Source organism: Cicer arietinum, chromosome 4, assembly GCF_000331145.2.
Source record: "Cicer arietinum cultivar CDC Frontier isolate Library 1 chromosome 4, Cicar.CDCFrontier_v2.0, whole genome shotgun sequence".
NCBI classification, from domain to species: Eukaryota; Viridiplantae; Streptophyta; class Magnoliopsida; order Fabales; family Fabaceae; genus Cicer; species Cicer arietinum.
In genome coordinates this window covers 15,132,247-15,153,347 of record NC_021163.2, presented here as the reverse complement: position 1 = coordinate 15,153,347, position 21,101 = coordinate 15,132,247, and the positions used below count along the sequence as shown (strand labels likewise).

Below are 21,101 nucleotides of genomic sequence, written 5' to 3'. Positions count from 1 at the left end.
TTATGCAAAATTAATATTAACTTAAGTATACTTATTTCTCGTTATTATTAAATATGAATATCAATTGTTTTTAAAATAAATGTTCGTTTATAAAAGAGATGAAAAAAGATAGATTTTTTATTAATGTGCTTGACAAGAGTGTGATCTTGCTCCTACATATCTTTCGGTGCGATGGAGAAATCAAAGTTACGTAGTTACTGGGTATAAAATGCATATGTGTTGATTGCTTTTAAAGAAATTGTATTTTGTTGTTGATAAAAAAAAGAGTTGTTTTGACGAGAAAAATAAAAGTTTTTATGATTTAAATAATTATTTATGAAAAATGAATTTTTAAGACTATAAATTTGTACAACTCATGTCTAAAAAACTCAAGAAGTAAAAAAATGTTTCATCTAGTTAATCCGTTTAAGAATATCTTTTATTATTTTCGGTTTAAAATTATTGTTTAAAGTCACCAAGTGGTACAACTTGTGTCTTAACAACTCAAAGATTAAAAAGATGTCACATCTAATTAATCTAATATTTATTTATTGTGTGTTTTTTTTAAAGTAAACAAACACACAAAGAGAGAAATAAGTTTCATTGTTAAGAGAGAGAGAGAGAACAAACACACAAAAAACAGCCACAAAAAGGTGGGTTGCCCGTGGTGGTGGTTCGTCGAGGGTCGAAGTTGGCGGCGGTGGCTGAGTAGACGCTCTAGCGGTAGCGTTCGTGGTGGCGGTCCGTCGGAGGTCAAAGTTGATGGAGGTGGTTGTGTGGACGCTCTAATGGTAGTGCTCGTGTTGGTGGTTTGCGGAGGTCGATTTAATGATGGTTTCCTAAGGAATTTGCAAATGATGATGAAGATGGTGATGTGTGGCTCATGCTATCTCTAACTCTCTATATTTTAATAAGATGGTGGTTTTTTTTGTTGATCTTAGAAGCAAAAAATAACTCTATTTGCTCTATTCTAATCTTTTAGGAAAATAAAACTCCCTCATTTGAATTTTTGGTTCTCAATTTATAGGCTAAAAGAATGAATCGTTGCGTCCATGAGATAAATTAAGTTCTAGTTTTTTTTTTTTTTTTATTGTTTTGCATAAATTATGGAGTGATAAGTGAAGATAAGACTTCTACTTTTTTGTGGAATGCAAAGTTGGTGAAGACGATACTTCTGCTTTTTGATGGAGTGCAAAGCTGGTGAAGATTTAAAATGAGGGAAACATGGAAGCTTAGAATGTGGAGGGGGGACTTGTACTATTTATGAGTTTAAGTTTGAGTTATTTTGAAAAAAATTTAGTACAATAAAATATGATCGTAAATATATAAAATTAAACACATTATTATAACTTATTATTTTGAATTTTTTTAAATGTCCGGACAAAATTAGGGTCCTACGAATTGCTTTTGAAATATATCAATTGTAGATCAATTGTATGTTACCATGACTATATATTTCATATCGATAATTAAGAAAAGATGCGTTTAATTTCTTAAATCTAAAAAGAAAGTTTATTATCATGGATGTGACCTAAACATCTGATATATACTAATTTGCTAGTTCAATATATTTCAACGATTTAGTGCAATTATTTAACTTCTAACTCGTGGTTCATACAAGAGTATTGTTTTGCATAAATTATGGAGTGATAAGTGAAGATAAGACTTCTACTTTTTTGTGGAATGCAAAGTTGGTGAAGACGATACTTCTGCTTTTTGATGGAGTGCAAAGCTGGTGAAGATTTAAAATGAGGGAAACATGGAAGCTTAGAATGTGGAGGGGGGACTTGTACTATTTATGAGTTTAAGTTTGAGTTATTTTGAAAAAAATTTAGTACAATAAAATATGATCGTAAATATATAAAATTAAACACATTATTATAACTTATTATTTTGAATTTTTTTAAATGTCCGGACAAAATTAGGGTCCTACGAATTGCTTTTGAAATATATCAATTGTAGATCAATTGTATGTTACCATGACTATATATTTCATATCGATAATTAAGAAAAGATGCGTTTAATTTCTTAAATCTAAAAAGAAAGTTTATTATCATGGATGTGACCTAAACATCTGATATATACTAATTTGCTAGTTCAATATATTTCAACGATTTAGTGCAATTATTTAACTTCTAACTCGTGGTTCATACAAGAGAAGAAGTTGATGACAACACAATAATATTTGAGTTCTTAAGACACTGAACCAACAAATATAGTTCGGAGTACAGTGAAACTAAAAAATAAACATAGTTTATAATTTAGAGATCTAAAAACACAATACATACACACAACTTAAAAATCATATTTTTCCTAATACATAACGAGAATCACAAAAGATAAAAAATTTACAAGTAAAGAACGGGTTCTTAATGAATATTGTTTTGCCTCAATTAAATCCATAGATGTCATATGAATGTAGCTTTACCAAGTAGATTCTCCCTCATGAAAGGGGCTTGACTCCACAACACCTCAAACAAGTTGGATTAAAACATGATAGGCAATGTTACAAGTTATCAACATTAAAAAAAAAAAATCCATACAAAATAAATATAAAGTTTCAATCAAACAAAAATCATGGTTTGTATAACTATCAAGATAAATAAGATTAAATAGTGATCCTCTGATTGTGAGGCTATCTGTACATATGAATTTTAATGCTTAAAATATTAAATAAAAAACAATTTATATAAAAAACTGAAAAGCTACGTTAATAAACTGACTTATAAGCTGACTTTGCTATTTCACCAGAAGAGTCAGAGACAGGGCCTCACATTTCAATTCTCCTTCCTTCGTTATTTTTCATTCGTATCTTTTCAACTTCCCGTTTACTCTTTCTGGTTATGATAGCTTCCTATAACGGTCAACCACGTATTTCTGATACCGTCGATTGAGTTTATTAAACACGCTTCCTTTCAATTTTATAATTTTACCCCTCTCTGTAAACCACCTCTACTTTGACGATGCAGAACACCAAGAACCACCGTAACGACCTGGTGGACACTCACTGGCGAAGATTAACAGATAATTCGTCGTCTTTTTACGGTACGGCGACTACCGTGTCCGGATCACAATTCTGGCGACCGAAAACCATGCAGGATCTTGTACCGTATAGGAAGCGTGCGGCAATGACGACGGTGTCTGAGGTTTTGCCGAGACAGCCTCCGAAGTTGTTGCTTAAGGTTATGATCATGGGGAGCCTTGGCGCCGTGCAAGTGTTGATGACGCCGAAATCGAGTGTTGGAGATTTGATAGCGGCCGCGATGCGCCAATATGTGAAGGAAGGTCGCCGTCCAATCTTCATTACTCTCATCACAACATCGTTTTTTATAATATTAATGTTTTGATATCTTGATAGGCAGCAATTTATATAAGCTGTCTTATCTTATAACTGAAAATCTATATGATATCGTGATGTCTTGATACGCAGCATATAAGTTATAAGTTGATAGCGGTTGTCGCTTAATAGTTGTTATCGATCGCTTATCAGGCGATAGCAAGTAGCAGCTATCAGGCGATAGCTGGTAGCGTATATCAGGCGATAGCTGGTAGCGACTATATAGTTGGTAGCAGCTATTACCTGATAACTGGTAGCAGCTATCAGGCGATAGCTGGTAGCGTATATCAGACGATAGCTGGTAGCGACTATATAGTTGGTAGCAGCTATTACCTGATAACTGGTAGCAGCTATCGACTGATAATTGGCAACGACTATCGACTGATAATTGGTAGCGGCTATCGCCTGATAGCAGCTATCAAGCGATAGTCGCTATCAGCTATCAAGCGATAGTTGCTACCAGCTATCTTCTGATAGCCGCTACTAGATATCGCTTGATAGCCGCTACCAGCTATCGCTCGATAGCCGCTATTAGCTATCAGGCGATAGCTGGTAGCGGCTATCAAACGATAGCTAGTAGCGCCTATCACCTAATAGCAGCTATCAGGCGATAGCTAGTAGCGTTTATCGTCTGATAGCTAGTAGCGGTTATCACCTAATAGCAACTATCGCTTGATAGCTAGTAGCGGCTATCAAACGATAGCTGGTAGCGGCTATCACCTAATAACAGCTATCAGACGATAGCCGCTACCAGCTATCGCTTAATAGCCGCTGGATCACATAGTTTATTTAATAAAATGTAATGGATTCTATTTTAAAAAATATTATATATTTATTTCAAAAAACTATTTTTTATTATATAGCTATATTAAAAATAGTTTTTTAATTATTTTAAAACTAATTAATTCTAAAAATAGTTTTATTTATTGTTTTTTAAAAAGTAATTTAGTATTTATTATTCTAAAAACTATTTTTAGAAAACTCTAAATTTTTAAATATTATTTTTATTACTAATATCTTTATTATATTTAAAAACATTATTTAAGTAATGATTTGTTTTTATTATAAATCAAAATTTTATTTAAAAAAACATTTTTTTTCCTTAAATAAAAACAACAATTTCATATTTTTTTTATTATTTAATAATATTTTTTTATTAATTATTAAATTAAATAGGGTGATGGTTGATGGTCGGACAACAACTACTGGATTACCGCCGCCCGTCAATGTGGTGGGTTCCGGAACACCCTTTTGGCATCCACCCCTATTACTTAATTATTAATTTATAAATTAATCACCTATTTAATAATAATAATAAGAATAATAATAATAATAACAATAATAATAATAATAATAACAATAATAATAATAATAATAACTATTATAATAAACTTATTTTTAAAAATAATATAAAAAAACTATTTTTTAAATAACTTTTTAAAAATAGTAATTTTCAGTATTTTTTTTAATATTTTTGAAACATTTTTATATTTAAAAATAATATAAAAAACATTTTTATTAATTTTTTAAAAACATTATATTTTTATAATAATAAAAACCATTATTTTTTTTGCAACAATAAATAAAAGCCATTATAATAATAATAATAATTATTATTATTATTATTATCACTATTACTATTTTCAATAATATTATTATAGGTATATGATTTATTATCATATTAAAAATATTATTAAGTGGATTGGATGGGTATAAACGCATTAAAATGTGATAATGGATGTACTTAATGGTTTTAGTTTTTAATAGATGGATTGGATTAAATTTGTTTTAAGAATTTTTAGTGGATTGTAATTGGATTAAAGGATTATTTTGATCTATCTATTACAATCTAAATCCATATCCATCAAATTCATTCATTTTGTCTCTTCTAGTTAGTCCTTATCTGGGTTCCTTTGATATATGTGAATTATGGTTTTAGTCCGTGTAACAAAAGATTTAGATCTCATCCTTGTAATATTAGATTCTCTAATTGTCCTTTATTTAATTTTTTTCTCTATGAATCTGGCAACATGGCATGCCGAGGTGAATTACAAATTATAAATTAAATATTTAACTTTATCCTAAGCATAAAAAATTAGTGTTGTAGGTGAAAAATAGGAAAAGTTAAATATTTGATTTATCAACTCGGCGTGGGAGATTTTTTAACGAATGTGAAAATGATAATTGGTGGCTGAGGGGAGCTGTATCTTTTAGTGCTTACAAAAGTAGGAAAAATATAAAGGATGAGAAAAAAGGTCGAAGATAACGGAGGAGAGAAACTCCAAAAAATTGAGAGGACAAAAACCTCAAGAAAGAAGAAGACATAACAAGATGACACCACTAAGAAAAAACCATATTAAAAGGTAAGACAAACTCAAAGAGAAGGAGGAGCTTCTCTTTTAAACCTCGTTCTCGCTCGTTCCATAATATATAATGATAAAGTCTAATATTTTTACGTTTTTACAAAAAACAACAACCAAATTAGTGTTGTACCAATGATAAATAAAGAAATACTTCAACTTAAAAAAAAAAAAATTACTTCCACTGTTTTGTAAATAGTGTCACTTATTCTTATTTCACATATTTAAGAAATTAAAAAGTGACTATCGTAGTACCTCAATTTTATTTGACCAATTAAAAGTAATTCCAAAAGTTAAGTAAAAATGTGTTTAGTAAATATTTTGCAATTATTATTATTAAATCTAAAAAATCACAATTTTATAAATCTGACTCAATTTTGAATACATATTTTTCGAGAGTACATCCTCATGTTATATTAAGTGCGAGGATGAAATTTCTTATCTCCCACAAAAAAGTATATGATTGATGTGATGTCACTTATATGTTTACTTTTGATAAACCTTGAATAGCGTGAACTGGTTGTCAACTTTTGTTCTCATGTACTTTTATGGCAATTACTTTTTCAATAGTTGTGAGATGAAAACTTTGATAAATATTCATCCTCAAATCTATTCTCGAATATGAGATTGTCATGAATGTCCATTTTCGGGTTTCTCCTCAGATATGAGATTGTGAAAAATATTCATCCTCAAATTTGGATACTTTATCCTTTAATTTTCATATAGACACATATTGACTCATAATTCTTCTTGACTTCTTCCAAGAGATTTTATGTGTGATTGAGATGCAACATATCACGATGATCATCCTCGACTTGAGGATAATCATATTTATATTTATGAATTAAGCTATTCAATTATTTATTATTGTTAAGTAGATTACTTGAAATGGTGTGGTAACAAAGTACATCATTTGTTGTACGTTTCACATATGTTTAATTCTACAAGTGCAACTATACTATTTATCTTGTTGATGACCCATCAACGTGGCATTATCTTGAAAGTTGTGTTGATTTTCTCATCCTCTCAATTAAAGCTCTTATGATTCAAATAATAGTCAAAATTGAATATCTTCATGAAGCTTATGATGCTAGTAGTGTAATCTTTTGATGGTACTATGTTTCTTTCATTATTGAGTTGATACGATACACTTGTTTATGTTAGTGACTTCAAGCTTGACCGCTTATGTTCTTTCTACAAAAAACTCAAATACAAAGATCAATAGATCACCATTTAGAAAACTTAACATTTATTCATAAGGTTTTTACTTCAATATAACTCTCAGCGGAACCAAAGGATGCATTAATTACAATCGATTGTAGATCTAAGGCAACTTGGCTACCCTATGTTAGAGAAACCAGATGATGACTCATTGGAAGCTTTTGTTTTGCTCAATACGTGTATAGTAGAACCACCAATGTTGTGAAGGATAAGTCGAGCTTGGGAAATGATAATTAGAGAAGGGAAAATACTCGGATGTAGAAGTTGTATCACAAAAAAACCTTATCAACAATTTGTAAACAAAAGAGTTCAAAAAATCAAGCTGTCTTTCTATAATACACCCTCAAGTGATCAAGAAATACCTGAAGCTACCCCTTTTACAAACGAGGAAATAGAAGAACTTAAAGCATCATGGTTGAAATCTAAAGCATAGAAAAAAGAAATGCAAGCAAAATTAGAAAAAATCTCCCACGAGAACAATAACTTATTGTTATAAAACATTTGTAAGGCTAAATTTATTGAGATAAGTAACAAGATGTTGAAAATTGAAGAGGAGAATAAACCTGACATATAAGATTGTTTGAGATGTGCAAATGAGGAATTAGATGTGCGAAAGGAAGAAAAGGAATGAGGCTATTGAAGATGCCTATATGTGGAAACAATTATAAACAAGATCAACATGCTCTGAGAGGAATGTGAAAAAAAGGAGTTTGAAGATTTAAAGAAACAACATAATAAGATCATAGCTATGTACGAAAATGAAGTAAAAAGTGAGAGGAAACACAAGGAAGAAATTGAAGAACTACTCTATAAACATCAAGATGCACTAATAACAGAGATAGAGACTTCAAGTGAGTTGAAGAATTATATTGAATATCAAGAAAAGATTTATAATGACTTAAATGATGAAACCATATACTGGGACGATTGTTTTAAGATGTTGCTTAGTCATTTGAAGAATCAAGAGATCTATTTAGAGCTGGAAGATGAAGGCAAACATTGGAAATCCTGCTTTTCAAAGTTAGCAATGTTGGCTAATCGGACAATCATAAGAGAGATTGTTGTAGTAATGCATCTACTCAACACTTCGGTCAAAGTCTACAAGTTCGTTAAATGTTGCAAAATTTGGTAGAAGAATTGGAGGAAAAGATTGGTTGTCCCATTATAAGAGAAATTTAGTTTTTAATTTAAATATGGTTTCCTTTTTTTTCCAATCAATGAAGAATTTGTTGTTTTATTTATCGATCCCTATTTTTCTTCACTAATAATTCATTTTTCTTTAGAATATTCACATAAGGCTTATGATTCCCTTACATCCAACTATCATGTAAAAAAAGAGATAATTAATTAAATGATTCCATCTTCATTTCATTAATGTTTAGTACATACTTATATAAACTTTTTTATATAAAGAACAGAAAAATAATTGAACAAGTTGATTCCTCAACTTCGTTCTTGAACTAGCTTCCAAGCAAGAATCGTGGAGGAATACATAGATAACAAACAAATGAGAAATGACATCAACCAATTGAATGATCAAATGACTAAGATTATGAAGTCGATACAAACTTTAAGGAAAAATAACACAAAAGAGGGGCTGTCAGCTGTGAACCAAGAAAATCAAGCAACGCCTACTCATCCACTTGGTTTTGGGCCAATGTAGATAGCACAAGGTTTAATTGCTCAAGGATTTATGGTAACACTTTCAATGTATCCTCATGGTCTCGCACAACCAACAACTAATAATCCTCAAGACCCCCCAATTGCAGCAATTTCTATTATTCGGTATTCCACAAGGTTATACTCATCCATTGATTAATGACAATTCGACAACAATTGATTACCAAATGCTTACCACACATAATGTATCAATGCCACAAGGATCCAGTCTAAGTATTGAAGCATTGTCGGTCAATAACTCGACTCCTACTTTTAGACCATATAGATTCCCTCTTAGTTATTCCCACGGTATCGGTACGCCACTTACCGCACCTACAACGAACACTCAATCACAAGTTCACTTGCACTTTGGCTAGTGGAACTCCTCGAATCCCCATACCACCCACATTTCCCTGTTTCCAATGGTTGGTAAGTCTTGAATGAACATTCCAATTGAAAGTCAACCACCTGATGCTAAGATACAAGTCATTGAAGATAGATTGAGAGCTGTAAAACGAGGGAGTTATCTAGGTTCAAGTAATGCCTTTGAACTTTTCCTCATTCCCGACGTGGTCGTACGCCAAAATTCAAATTGTCAAATTTTGAGAAATATAAAAGTATGACTTGCACGAGAAACTATTTAACCATGTACTTTGAGAAAATGACCTTTCATGCATATGACGATAAACTCATGATTCACTTTTTCCAAGGTAGTTTAACTAGGGCAACCTCAAATTGGTATACATATCTAGAAAGGTCTGACATTAATTCTTGGAAGGATTTGGCGAATTCTTTCATGAAACAATAAAAGTATAACATTTATATAGCTCTTGACATAATACAATTATATAACAAGGTGAAGAGAGACAATGAAACATTTAAAGAATATATCCAATGATGGAAGGGATTGACTGCTCAAGAAGAACCGCCTCTATTAGGAAAATAAATGGTAGCTATCTTCATGGATACACTTAAGTCGTCTTTTTATGATATAATAATTGGAAATACATCATCGAATTTTTCTAACATGGTCATTGTAGGTGAAATAGTAGAAAATGAGATGAGGAAATGGAAAAATTGTTTATTTAATGAACAACTTAATGAAACCTCTAGCGAATTTGCAAAATAGAAGGAATGAGATGTTAATGTTGTTATGGTAAATCCAATGGCATCATATCTTCCACAAATAAATTCTACCCGACCTACAAATTTTCAACATCTGTTACCCCAAATGCCCTATATGTCCTACCAATATGTTGTTGCAACCTCACAAGTTCCATACCTTCAATCCAACCCTCTAAGGCCACCTTATTATCAACCACCTATTATCCAAACACTACTTATCATGTTTCCCCAGCCAAACCATTGGAATCAAAATCCAAACAAACCACCAACCAATCGAGAAAAAAGAAACCCTTTTTGACCCAATTCCTATAACCTATAGTCAATTGTTGCCCCACATACTCCAAAATTCAATAGTGGTCCTAAGACCAATGAAACCCTTGGAGCCACCATTCCCAAAATGGTACAACTCAAATGTTAAATGTGAGTACCATGCATGAGCTATATGACTTTCGATTGAAGATTGTCAAACCTTAAAAGCAAAAGTGCAAGAATTAATCAATGCCAAATGGTTGACATCCAAATAAGACAAGTCCAACGTGGCGAATAACCAATTACCATGCCATGCAAATTCGTTTGCAATGTTGTTGAGGAAAATGAAGATCGATGTCTTGTTCAAATGTGAGTAATTTTTTCTTAAATGTGAAAGTTAAACTTGGTTGATGTGGGTTGCAATGAGAGTGACATATGTAATTATCACTCAAATGGAGAGCACTCCAAAAATTGTGAAGATTTCAAGATGTTTCATCAAGAATTGATGGACAATCACATAATAGAGATAAGTTGTACAAATGATGTTAATCATGTATTGACCCTTGAGTCTCACATCGAGAGTAAAATAACTTTCTCAAGACTTTTCGATATTTGTTATACCAAAAAGGATCGCAAGCCAATTCCACATGGGCTAAAACTCTTTACTATTCAAGTGTGAACTCCTTTTCCTTACAAAAGCAAAAATGCAGTATCATGGAATTATGATGTCATAGTTCACATATGCACTCATGAAGAAAACAAGTCAAGGCCCAAAGAAACAAATGCCTCTAATATCTCTGGAATTGGTGGCACGACTCCAAGTGGTCGAGTCTATGTCTTTGAGAAACATAGAAAATATGAGGGATTTGGAGATATATATTTATGTAGTCCCGATTAAAATTATTTATCGAATAATAATTTAATTAAGTTACGAAGAATTTATTATCGACAAAATTTTTAAGATGACACATGCTACTGATAAATTCATATGTCAATTAAGTTGTGACGAGAATAAATATTTTTACTAAAGTAGTTTGAAAAGTGAGTGATGTGATGTGTGTGAGAGTAATAAGATTATGTAATGATTATTTTAGTAAAATACCTAAATATTTTGATAATTTTTTTTGGTAAGTTAAGAAGAAAAATAAGAAGCCAACCACTTACTTATATCCTTTTTTTTTTCCTCCTAAATTTGTAAACTTTTATATGTGTGGGAGAAGAGTTACTTTTCTATCTTTTTTAAAGGTCTATATCGATTGTTCTTATGGTTATGATTGTTGAAATTTTGTGTGTTGTTTGGGTGTAAATGTGAAATTACTTATGTGCATTTTTGTAAAAATAAAAAATAAAATAAAAAAGAAACCTCCAAATTTAGTTGGAGTTGGCTGAACTCTTATTATTTTTAATATATTTGAGTTATGTAATGAGTTGTTTTCAAATAATTGAATTTGAATTGAAACTGAAACTTTACAAGAAAACTTAGAGTTGTTAAAGTGGTGAAAATGTTCAAATTTTAACTAAGTTAATGAGTTTGTGCAATTAGTTAAATTGTAAAATTAATACGTTTGGAGTTAAAAATATTAATTTTTTTAATTACTCTTAGACTAAACTTAAAGAAGAAGTTTAGAGATTCCAATTCCATAAATATTTCAATTGTCGAGTTTGTGGATGTGTGGATTGTAAAATATTCATGTTTATTTAGTTTTAAATAAATAATGTTGATCATTTGTTTTTAAAAGTTTTATGTGTGAAAAATATTTAATTTTGGGGTTATGATGTGGTTGGATAAATTTTGGTGGTGAACAAATTTTTACAAATCTTTATATTTATGTAGTTAGCTACTTGAGTCTCTAAAAAGGAATCGAGATCGTTGACATCGAGTTAGTGGTGTGGAGGACTCTGAAATATTAATGTTATTGTGGTGAATAAATGAAAAAATAATTTTCTTAGTTAAACTTTCTGAAGGTAGTTGTTATGGGTGATGGTCAAGAATGTATACATGTTGTTAGCAAATCTTTGAACTTGTGTTTAAAAGAAATTAGTGAATTGTGGATTCAAACTTTATATGTATACTTTTAATCTATATAAAGGTTTTTGAGATTTTAATTTAAGTTTCAAGTTTATTAAGTAAAAGTTCAAGTCTTGAGTTAGAGTTTCAATTTTTTTCTTAAAAAGATCAAAAGTTCCATAAATTAAAAATACAAGCTTTGTTGATAAAATATATCAACGTATATGTGTGTGTATATATATATACATATATATCTAATGAATTATGGTAAATTTGAGAAAATATGTGGTTATGTGAATTTTTTTGAGAAAAATAATTTAAGACGTGTCAAAATGATTGTTAGTGAATTTTTTGAAAAGTTCGAGGAATGTTGATTTCTAAAAATATATTTTTATAGGATGAAAGTGTGTATTGTGAATAATAACAATATTAGTCCTTACTTATTTCAAAATATTTTAGAAAAATAACTCTGAAGGGATTATGAGTGAGAAATGGTTTGTAAGATAGTGAAAGTCTCAATGACTAAATTGACTAAGTCAATCACTATTTGATTAAAGGTGTTGGCACGAGCAGAAGTTTCGTTGTGTTTGATTGTGGTACAATAATTGTTGAAAAGACTATAGTTGAGGTAATGACTCCTTTCAAATTTTTAGTTTGCACATAGAGACTTTATATGTTTAATTGATGTGTTGCTGAGACAATGGGATTGGAAGATTTCCAAAGTTCTAAAAAAAGTCGTCCAATGGATTCAGGAAGTGGAAAAGATCTTCGGAATGATTAATTGTCAAACAGGGGTGAAGGTCAACTATGCTACGTATTTGCTATTAGGAGATGTTGGATATTGGTGGAAAAGTACAAAACTTCTAATGGGATCAACTCATAAAGAGGTGAACTGGGAGTCGTTTCACAGAAAGTTTTCATACAAATACTTCCTGATGAGTACCAAGACTAAGTTAGGTGATGATTTTCTTAAATTGTATCAGGGAAATATGACAGTGGGTCAGTATGCTGCTAAGTTTGAGTCATTGTCAAGGAATTTTAGGTCAAACCGTGAAGAGGTTGAAGAACAATTTACGTGTCATCGTTTCCAAAATGAATTAAAGTATGAGTTTAAGATTTTGTCCTGCCATTGGGAGTTCATCGTTTCCAAGTCTTAATGGAAGTTGAGGACATGAAGAAAAAGAGGGTCAACCGATAAAGGAACTTTAGTTCAAGGGGGCCTATTCGGGTGAGTACTTACAACAACAAAGGAAAGCAAGTTGTTAAGCCCTATAACCGACCACAAAACAACAATATGGGTCATAATCACCCAGGGAACTAGAACTTTGGAAGACAATTGTGACAATTAACTCAATGTTTTCGATGTGGGAAAGATGGACATTACGCTAATGTTTGTACCTAAAAGAGTCTTCATTGCTACAACTGCTAGAAGTCAGGGTACTTTATAATGAATTGCAAGACTCTAAAGGTGGAACCAACAGTGAATGCAACTACAGTTGATCATCCTACTGCTAAGGGACGCGTTTATTGCATGGGTGCTGAAGCTATAAATCAATCTAGCAATTTGATCCAACGAGATTGCGAGATTGTAGGTATCATTATAACTGAACTTTTTGATTCGGGGGCAATCCATTCCTTCATTGTTATGGAGTGTGTGAGTCGTTTGAAGCTATCTATGTCTTCTTTACCTTTTTGATTTGATTGCTTCTACACCTGCTAAGACTTTGACCATAAATATTGCATGTTTACACTGTCAAGTAACTATTCAAAATAGAGATTTCTTGATTAATTTGATTTGTTTACCCCTACGATAACTCGATATCATTCTCGGTATGGATTGGATGTTGTATCATTATGTAATCTTGGATTGTGCTTGCAAATTGATTTTTTTCCCGAGCCAGAAGTCGTTCGATATCTAGGTGATAACAAACTTGGAGTATTGTTGAGAGAATGAACTCGAGAGCTTTGGGTCATTGACTAACGTGGAGGCAAAGATAAATGTGAGCATAGAAAACATGGTGCTTGTCAATAAGTACCCAAACGTATTTCCAACATAAATTCCAAGATTACCATCAGTAAGAGAGGTGGAGTTCTTCATTGATCTACACCCAGGAATCATACCTATCCTGACTGTGCCGTATTGGATGTACCATTGGAATCGAATCAACTAAAGGGCCAAATTGAAGATTTGTTAGAGAAAAAATTTATTAGACCAAGTGTGTCACCATAGAGAGCTCTAATGTTATTAGCAAAATAAAGTATAACTCTAGTACAAGCCGGAAGTCACTTGCTACTATTTTTTAAAATAAAGAGTGAAACTAGTAAAAAAAAAAAAGTTCAATTTTAATACAAAGTTATAAAAGGCTTTGCACTTTCAAAACAGTCGGTCAATGATATATTTGATTTTAAAAGTAATAATAATTTATTAATAATATATTTTTTTACGTAATTTATTGATAATATATAAAATATTTACTTTGACAAAATATATATATTAATTAATTCAAAAAAATATATTGATCAGGAAGAAGTTTATAAAAAATATTGACCAAAAAGGGCAGTATCTTTTTTTAAAAAAAGAAATATGAATACAATATATATTTCTTTTACAATAAAAAAACACAATATCAATGTAAAAATAGAAGACCTTGTACAAAAAAAATGTAAAAATAGAAGATTACAATATTTTCCAAAAAGACATAGAAACAATGAATGCTTTGGAGGTTACATTCCTCTTCTATAGCTTACTTTGAGTTATACATTTGATTTGATGAGAAAAAAACAAAAGTATAAGGAAGGAGCAAAGCCTACTCCAATGCAACTTTTCTCACCCTTTTCCTTCTTCCCTGCTTTCAACTTTCCAATCTCAAAATAAAAAACCCATCACATTAAATCAACTATATTTACACCAAAAAATCTATCATATCAAATAGAGACCAAAATTAAAATAATACAAACAGTGTTAGATCCATTTCACCTTCTAAAATATCACCTTTCATCTATTTTTCTCAACTAACCCACAAAACCCTAATTCCCATGATGAATTTATATTTGTGTCTTTTTCTTCTGTGCACGCTTTTTGTATGTTGTTCTGCTACTTCTTCTTCTTCGTCTTTTCATGTGTCACGTCGTTCGATCCTGAGAGAGGTTCACGACAATGATGAAAGTGGAGCGGATCATGATTATGCTGTTGACCTTAATGCAACCAATTTTGATGATGTTTTGAAGGATACTCCTGCTACTTTTGCTGTTGTTGAATTCTTTGCACATTGGTTAGTCTTATTGATTTCGATTAATTTTGTATTCATTTGTTGAATTCTCTTTTGGGTACTGAAAAAGTTCATTTTTTTTTTATTTTTTTTTATGGTAGGAATTTTATGTATTTAGGGTAATTTGATGGAAGTTGAAATACATACCCTTTTAATCAGTAAACTAGATCTGTAGTGATAACAATGAGGAGAAATGAATTCATAATATAAATCAATACAAGGCTTTTGGACATTTTGGTTGATTGGTTTGTTGGGTTTGCTTTTTACAATGAGTTGTTGTTTTTTTATTGTTGCCAATTATCACTATTTCAGTTGAAGGTAGTTGGAGCTGTAGACAAATATTCAGGCCTGTTAATGTTTTTTTTAATGCAGTTGTTGCTATTGAGCAGTAAAGGGTTCAATAAGAAGGGGACAGAATAGTGTTGTATATCAAGAGTTCACATGAAAATTGTCTTTTTATATTACTGCTTCCGGTTAAGATGAAACAGTTTCCAAGTCATGCTTGTGATAAAAAATGACAGTCCAAAACCTGTATTAGATTTTTGTTCCTCATTGTTGCCTGATCGGATGTATTTTATACTTCTTTTTGCTAACTGCTTTTTATTCTTTCATTATTTCTGAGGTGACTTTGAAATACATATACATGATATGTTTATGAAGAAGTCGTTGTTATATTTCATTATTATAATTTATGTCTTTATAATTTAAATACCACTTCTCATGGTTAGTTACTTAAATTATTTTAAGAATGTGTTTCAAACTTTTGAATTCAAAATTCCTAATGACAAATATTTTTTTAACCATCTAACTGAAATCAAATTGTGCAATCGTTGATAATAAGTAGTTCATAATTTCCCTTAGCATATTGGTAAATTTATAAAGAATGAAATATTAGTATAAGAAATTCACATTTTCCTTTTTTCCTTGCTTCTTTGTCAGGTGCCCTGCTTGCAGGAATTATAAGGTATTATATGCTAAAAAGTACAGTTATCTTTTGGGGCTTTTTCAGTAAACATTTTAACTCACCACCGTTATCTCACTGAACTTATAATGCAGCCTCACTATGAAAAGGTTGCAAGGTTATTTAATGGACCCGATGCAGTGCATCCTGGAATGATATTATTGACAAGAGTTGATTGTGCATTAAAGGTATACACATCTTATTTATGTTGTTCATAAGACAAGGTTTACAGTTTATATAAAACACGCCTTGGTGATTGGCATCTTTCTGTTCATTTTGTTGGCAGCACAGATAAACACTAAGCTCTGTGATAAGTTTTCGGTTGGTCATTATCCTATGCTTTTTTGGGGCCCTCCTCCTAAATTTGTAGGTGGTAGTTGGGAACCAAAACAAGAGAAAAGTGATATAAATGTGATTGATAATCCACGCACAGCTGAGCTGTTGCTTAATTGGATTAACAAGCAAATGTCCAGGTATGAGGTATACATACATTCACTATTAACGTGGTTATGATACTGTAGGTGAACTTTTTATTTTTAAGCAGGATGATGTATTTGAATTCAGTAAATCAATATTATTAACTCACAATGCACTACAAGTACAAAATAATCAGAATATGCAAGTGTCTAGAATTATGAGGAACCATTCCAGCTGCATCTGGTGGAACATAAAAATTGTCATAATATATGTAATATATTTTTCTTAAATCTGATGCAAATGTAGCTTATAATGTTTGTAATGTCACAGTTCATTTAGTCTGGATGATCAGAAGTTTCAAAATGACCATCTTTCATCTAATGTATCAGACCCTGGACAGGTCCTTTTCTTCACCTGCCAACATATTTGATTTACTTTTGTTTTATTTTTTTAAAATATTGACTTTTATGATATGCACAATTTGGAAAGATTGCAAGAGCTATCTATGATGTTGAAGAGGCAACTTCCATAGCTTTTGACATCATCTTAGAGCACAAGGTACATCTATTTTCTCTGATCGGCCTTTGTTTTGTCCTCATTCTTTTCGATGATAGAACAAATAACTTCTGTTTGGCAGATGATAAAACCAGAAACTCGTGCTTCGCTTATAAAGTTTCTTCAGCTTTTGACAGCTCATCATCCTTCTCGGAGGTAAGTTGAACCTTTTGTTGATCTCTTATAAAGTTTCTTCAGCTTTTGGCTGCTCATCATAATTGTTTTTGTGTTTCTCGATCATTTTTTTTCAGATGCCGGAAGGGCGCTGGAGAATTACTCGTGAGCTTTGATGACCTGTATCCAACAGATTTTTGGTCATCACCTAAGCAAGAAAATGACAAGAGTTCAGTTAGGAACTTTCAGATTTGCGGAAAGGAGGCGCCTCGTGGATACTGGGTACGGGCTCAATAGCTGTGTTAAACCTTTTAAACATTTATGTAGTGCACAAGTTATGCCTGCCTTTTGTATGAAGTATTTGACTATTTATCTTGTCTATAATGTGGACAAAACTTTATACCCATTTTTTATGCACCCTTGAAAGATCTATTCTCAGTAACCATATTTTATAAATAGACCACTATTCTTTTAGAAAGCTCCCATACTATGTTAATCATGGTTGAATTGTTACATCGGGTAGGATCTCTTATCATTAAGTATTTCTGAGCAGACCTTGTATTTTTGAGATAGAGTTTGACCCCTTGACTGCCATTGCCGACCCGCCATATGTGAGTTTGGGGTGATGTAAAATGATTTAGTCAAACAAATAGTTCATTGCCGTACCTATTTCTTAATCAGCAATTATAACTTTTTGCATTGAGTTTCGTTCGGTATTTTTATATTTTATGATTCATATTTTTGTCTTCTTACATGGAATTTTGAATTTTATTATTCTGAAGAAGTTCCTAATAGTATGTTGTACAAATCTTTTGCAGATGTTCTGCCGTGGCAGCAAGAATGAAACCAGAGGCTTTAGGTAATCTTCCCCTCAAAAGTATTTTTCTAGTTCCATAGCTAATCAATATATTCAACTTCCATTATCCACAACTGTCCTTGATTATTTCAAATATATGTTGGTATCTCATTCAGTAGTTTCACTTCTGCACCCACGAACATTCCGAATTTTCGACCAGCGACTGTTTTTATGCGTGCAAAGAAATATAACATCTAAGTGACCTTAGAGACTGCATTGATTGCAAACCATCTATATAACATCCTAAAGTATACCCTGACTTTGCTCTGCACTTTTTCAGCTGTGGCTTATGGGTTCTTCTACATTCACTGTCTGTGAGGATTGAGGATGGAGAGAGTCAGTTTACATTCAATGCAACATGTGATTTTGTTCACAACTTCTTCGTCTGCGAGGAGTGCAGACAACATTTTTACAAGATGTGTCAAAGGTAAAGAATTGACAACTGCTAATGTCCATATTGTTCAAGCTCCCTTTTTTTCTCCCTTCCAATGTTGAATTCGTGCAATTTTCAGTGTTTCGAGTCCTTTCAACAAAGCCCGCGATTATGCTCTCTGGTTGTGGAATTCCCACAACAAGGTAAATGAAAGGCTGATGAAAGAAGAAGCATCTCTAGGTACCGGTGATCCCAAATTCCCTAAGACGATATGGCCTCCAAAGCAGCTTTGCTCTTCCTGTTACCTTGGCCATGACCAGAGGAGCAACAAAATTGAATGGAACCAAGATGAGGTCTACAAGACTCTAACAAATTATTACGGGAAAACGCTTGCTTCTCTGTCCAAGGAAAGGGGTAATGCTGGAAATGACGGAACTGAAGGAGCGGCACTTGAAGATTTAATAGTTGCGACAAATGCAGTTGTGGTGCCTGTTGGAGCTGCTTTGGCAATTGCTGTGGCTAGTTGCGCCTTTGGAGCACTTGCTTGCTACTGGCGTTCGCAGCAAAAGAGCCGGAAGTATTTCCATCACCTACACTCTTTAAAGAACATATGATTATTAGGAGGGTAATGAACTCTTTCAAAAATTAATTAATAATTATAAGGTCATGCAGAATTTAAAGGGGGTGTAAGGAGAGGGAGGGGGATTAGTTCAAAATTTTATTTATTTTTTAATTATAAATTTTAATTTTGTTTTGCATAATGCTTGTTCAGGCCAAGGAGAACGTGGAATTAGGAATAGCAGACACATACACAGAAGAATATGCATAGAAGCTTTTGTAGAGACCCAATTTGAATTTATTGTCTCTGCTCCATAGAGCCTTTGTTAAGTTCCTTTATGAATTATTATCTGTTTTTGAATGTACAAAGTACAATTATTGTTCTTGGAGATCATTACTCATTTGTGCTACTCTCTTTCACTTTTCTTTTTGGTGGACTTCTCTCGTCAATGAATTTGAGGGAAAGGAGTACATAACATGTAACATTTTTGCTTGTAATTTTGGGTTTTGTTTTTTTATCAAAGTTACTTATAAGCTATAAAGATGATTTACATGATTTTGTCTGGTTCATTTTTTATTCAACATTTGAATTAAATCACATGGCCTGTAGTACATTATAGCTTGATGGAAAATAATGTATGATGTAATAATCATATAAGTCAATTAACACATTGAGAATGAAAGGAAATTAAGAATGATGAGTGCTTAGTCCATATAGGCTCAAGTAAGATATTGTGTATACAAGGGAATTTAGATTATCTGTTATCAAGTATTCACATATTTACACAATCAATGAATAACAGAGTTGGATTTAAAACATTCTTTGATTTCAAAACTAAATATGAAAGAGGATTATCTGATGTAAATCGTCTATAAGAATGGATGTAAACATACATAATCTAATACCTACCTAAATATTGCCTAAAAGAATCTACTATAATTGGTTGGTGCATAGTGTCTGTAAACCTCGTGATACTGATTTCGATTCTAATTTATAGAATTTTTTTACCTAGTCATTCCCAACAAGAGAGCTGATCAAGAGTTGAGAAGGACCGAGGCAGTCACAGATGTGATGTAGGATGCCATGAGAGTTACTGCAGACAATGTTATTTTCTAATTTTCTATGTCTCTTTCATTAATCAATCAATAGGTTGGTCATACAAATAGTACTAAAAGAAATGATAACACGAAACTTTTTCATTGCAACATCAAATAAATTCGTTCATCCATCTTTGATATCTACCCGTGTATAATGATCTTTATCGTATATAAGGTTGCATACATCAGAAAAACCCTGTATAATTTTCTATCTATACATTGAAGATATTGTTTTGAATCTGAAGAATTTCAACCCATTAGCCGAAACAATAATACAAAATAACTAGCTGCTGCCAAGACTTGCCGTCCACCGAGGAGTAACTATTTCAGGAACTTAGAAATATAAGTACCCTGCAATCCCTCTATGAGCAATGACACCAGTTGCACATAAGAAGAATTTCAGTATCTCGTGACCAGTTTTTTCCTCACTCAGCAAAATCAAGGTTCTCCATGAATTGTCTCCACCAATTTCCATCATAAATATCAGAAGACAAATTGCAGCACAGCAGCTTGAATTGGAGCTTTTCATACATCATTTACTTAAAGTAGCTACATAATTTTTACAGTAAATGTATGATATGTGGCTGAGGCGGCAAAGCTGCTTGCTCGATTTCATCATCAGATGAACTGACTAAGACACTAGGATGCTCCTGATAGTTACGAATGACCAAAGAAAAACACAAGAGAATGTACTGTGAGCAATTTGCTGATTCATGTGAAACATTGGAAAGAGACAAAAGGTCGAACATGTGATAGAAACTCACTCGATGTTGTCTCCGATGTCGCTGGATTAGTGCCACTGCTCTAACCATGAAGTATATAGGTACGACGATTCCAGCACTCCGAAATAATAATACCTATCAAAACTCCATTAAATTGAAAAAACCATGGTAAGTAAGGGAATGATCGAAGCACTCACTGAAATTATATGTTATGCAAAACGTACCATGAAAAGCGGGAAA

General features: G+C 32.0%; 2 protein-coding genes and 2 non-coding genes across 5 annotated transcripts in view; 1 reads left to right on the top strand and 3 right to left on the bottom strand.

Moving 5' to 3' along the window:
* Window positions 1-2,090: 2,090 nt before the first annotated feature.
* LOC113786428 (small nucleolar RNA snoR97) lies at window positions 2,091-2,198 on the bottom strand. The gene has a single exon (XR_003472712.1). It is a non-coding gene; the product is annotated as a small nucleolar RNA snoR97 (small nucleolar RNA).
* A 167-nt stretch (window positions 2,199-2,365) lies between these two features.
* LOC113786412 (small nucleolar RNA Z278) lies at window positions 2,366-2,481 on the bottom strand. The gene has a single exon (XR_003472695.1). It is a non-coding gene; the product is annotated as a small nucleolar RNA Z278 (small nucleolar RNA).
* Window positions 2,482-14,694: 12,213 nt separating this feature from the next.
* On the top strand, window positions 14,695-19,597 carry LOC101496642 (sulfhydryl oxidase 2). Of its 2 annotated transcripts, none has more exons than XM_004496935.4 (12): window positions 14,695-15,210; window positions 16,147-16,171; window positions 16,264-16,356; window positions 16,460-16,641; window positions 16,916-16,985; window positions 17,075-17,143; window positions 17,223-17,296; window positions 17,392-17,536; window positions 18,073-18,113; window positions 18,391-18,537; window positions 18,623-19,060; window positions 19,256-19,597. In XM_004496935.4, exons 1-12 carry the CDS (start codon window positions 14,975-14,977, stop codon window positions 19,275-19,277), a joined length of 1,542 nt encoding a protein of 513 aa, XP_004496992.1. In that variant the 5' UTR covers window positions 14,695-14,974; the 3' UTR covers window positions 19,278-19,597. The 2 variants fall into 2 exon arrangements, with proteins under 2 accessions (XP_004496992.1, XP_004496991.1); XM_004496934.4 differs by having other exon boundaries at window positions 14,696-15,210; window positions 18,623-19,108.
* Window positions 19,598-20,211: 614 nt separating this feature from the next.
* LOC101496313 (uncharacterized) overlaps window positions 20,212-21,101 on the bottom strand; it is a 3,948-nt gene continuing 3,058 nt past the window's right edge. Inside the window, exons 7-9 of the mRNA XM_004496933.4 lie at window positions 21,086-21,101; window positions 20,904-20,996; window positions 20,212-20,789 (exon numbers count right to left, since the gene is read on the bottom strand). Of these exons, the coding sequence (XP_004496990.1) occupies window positions 20,700-20,789; window positions 20,904-20,996; window positions 21,086-21,101 (199 nt within the window). The 3' untranslated portion in view covers window positions 20,212-20,699. The remainder of the gene's footprint in view (window positions 20,790-20,903; window positions 20,997-21,085) is intronic.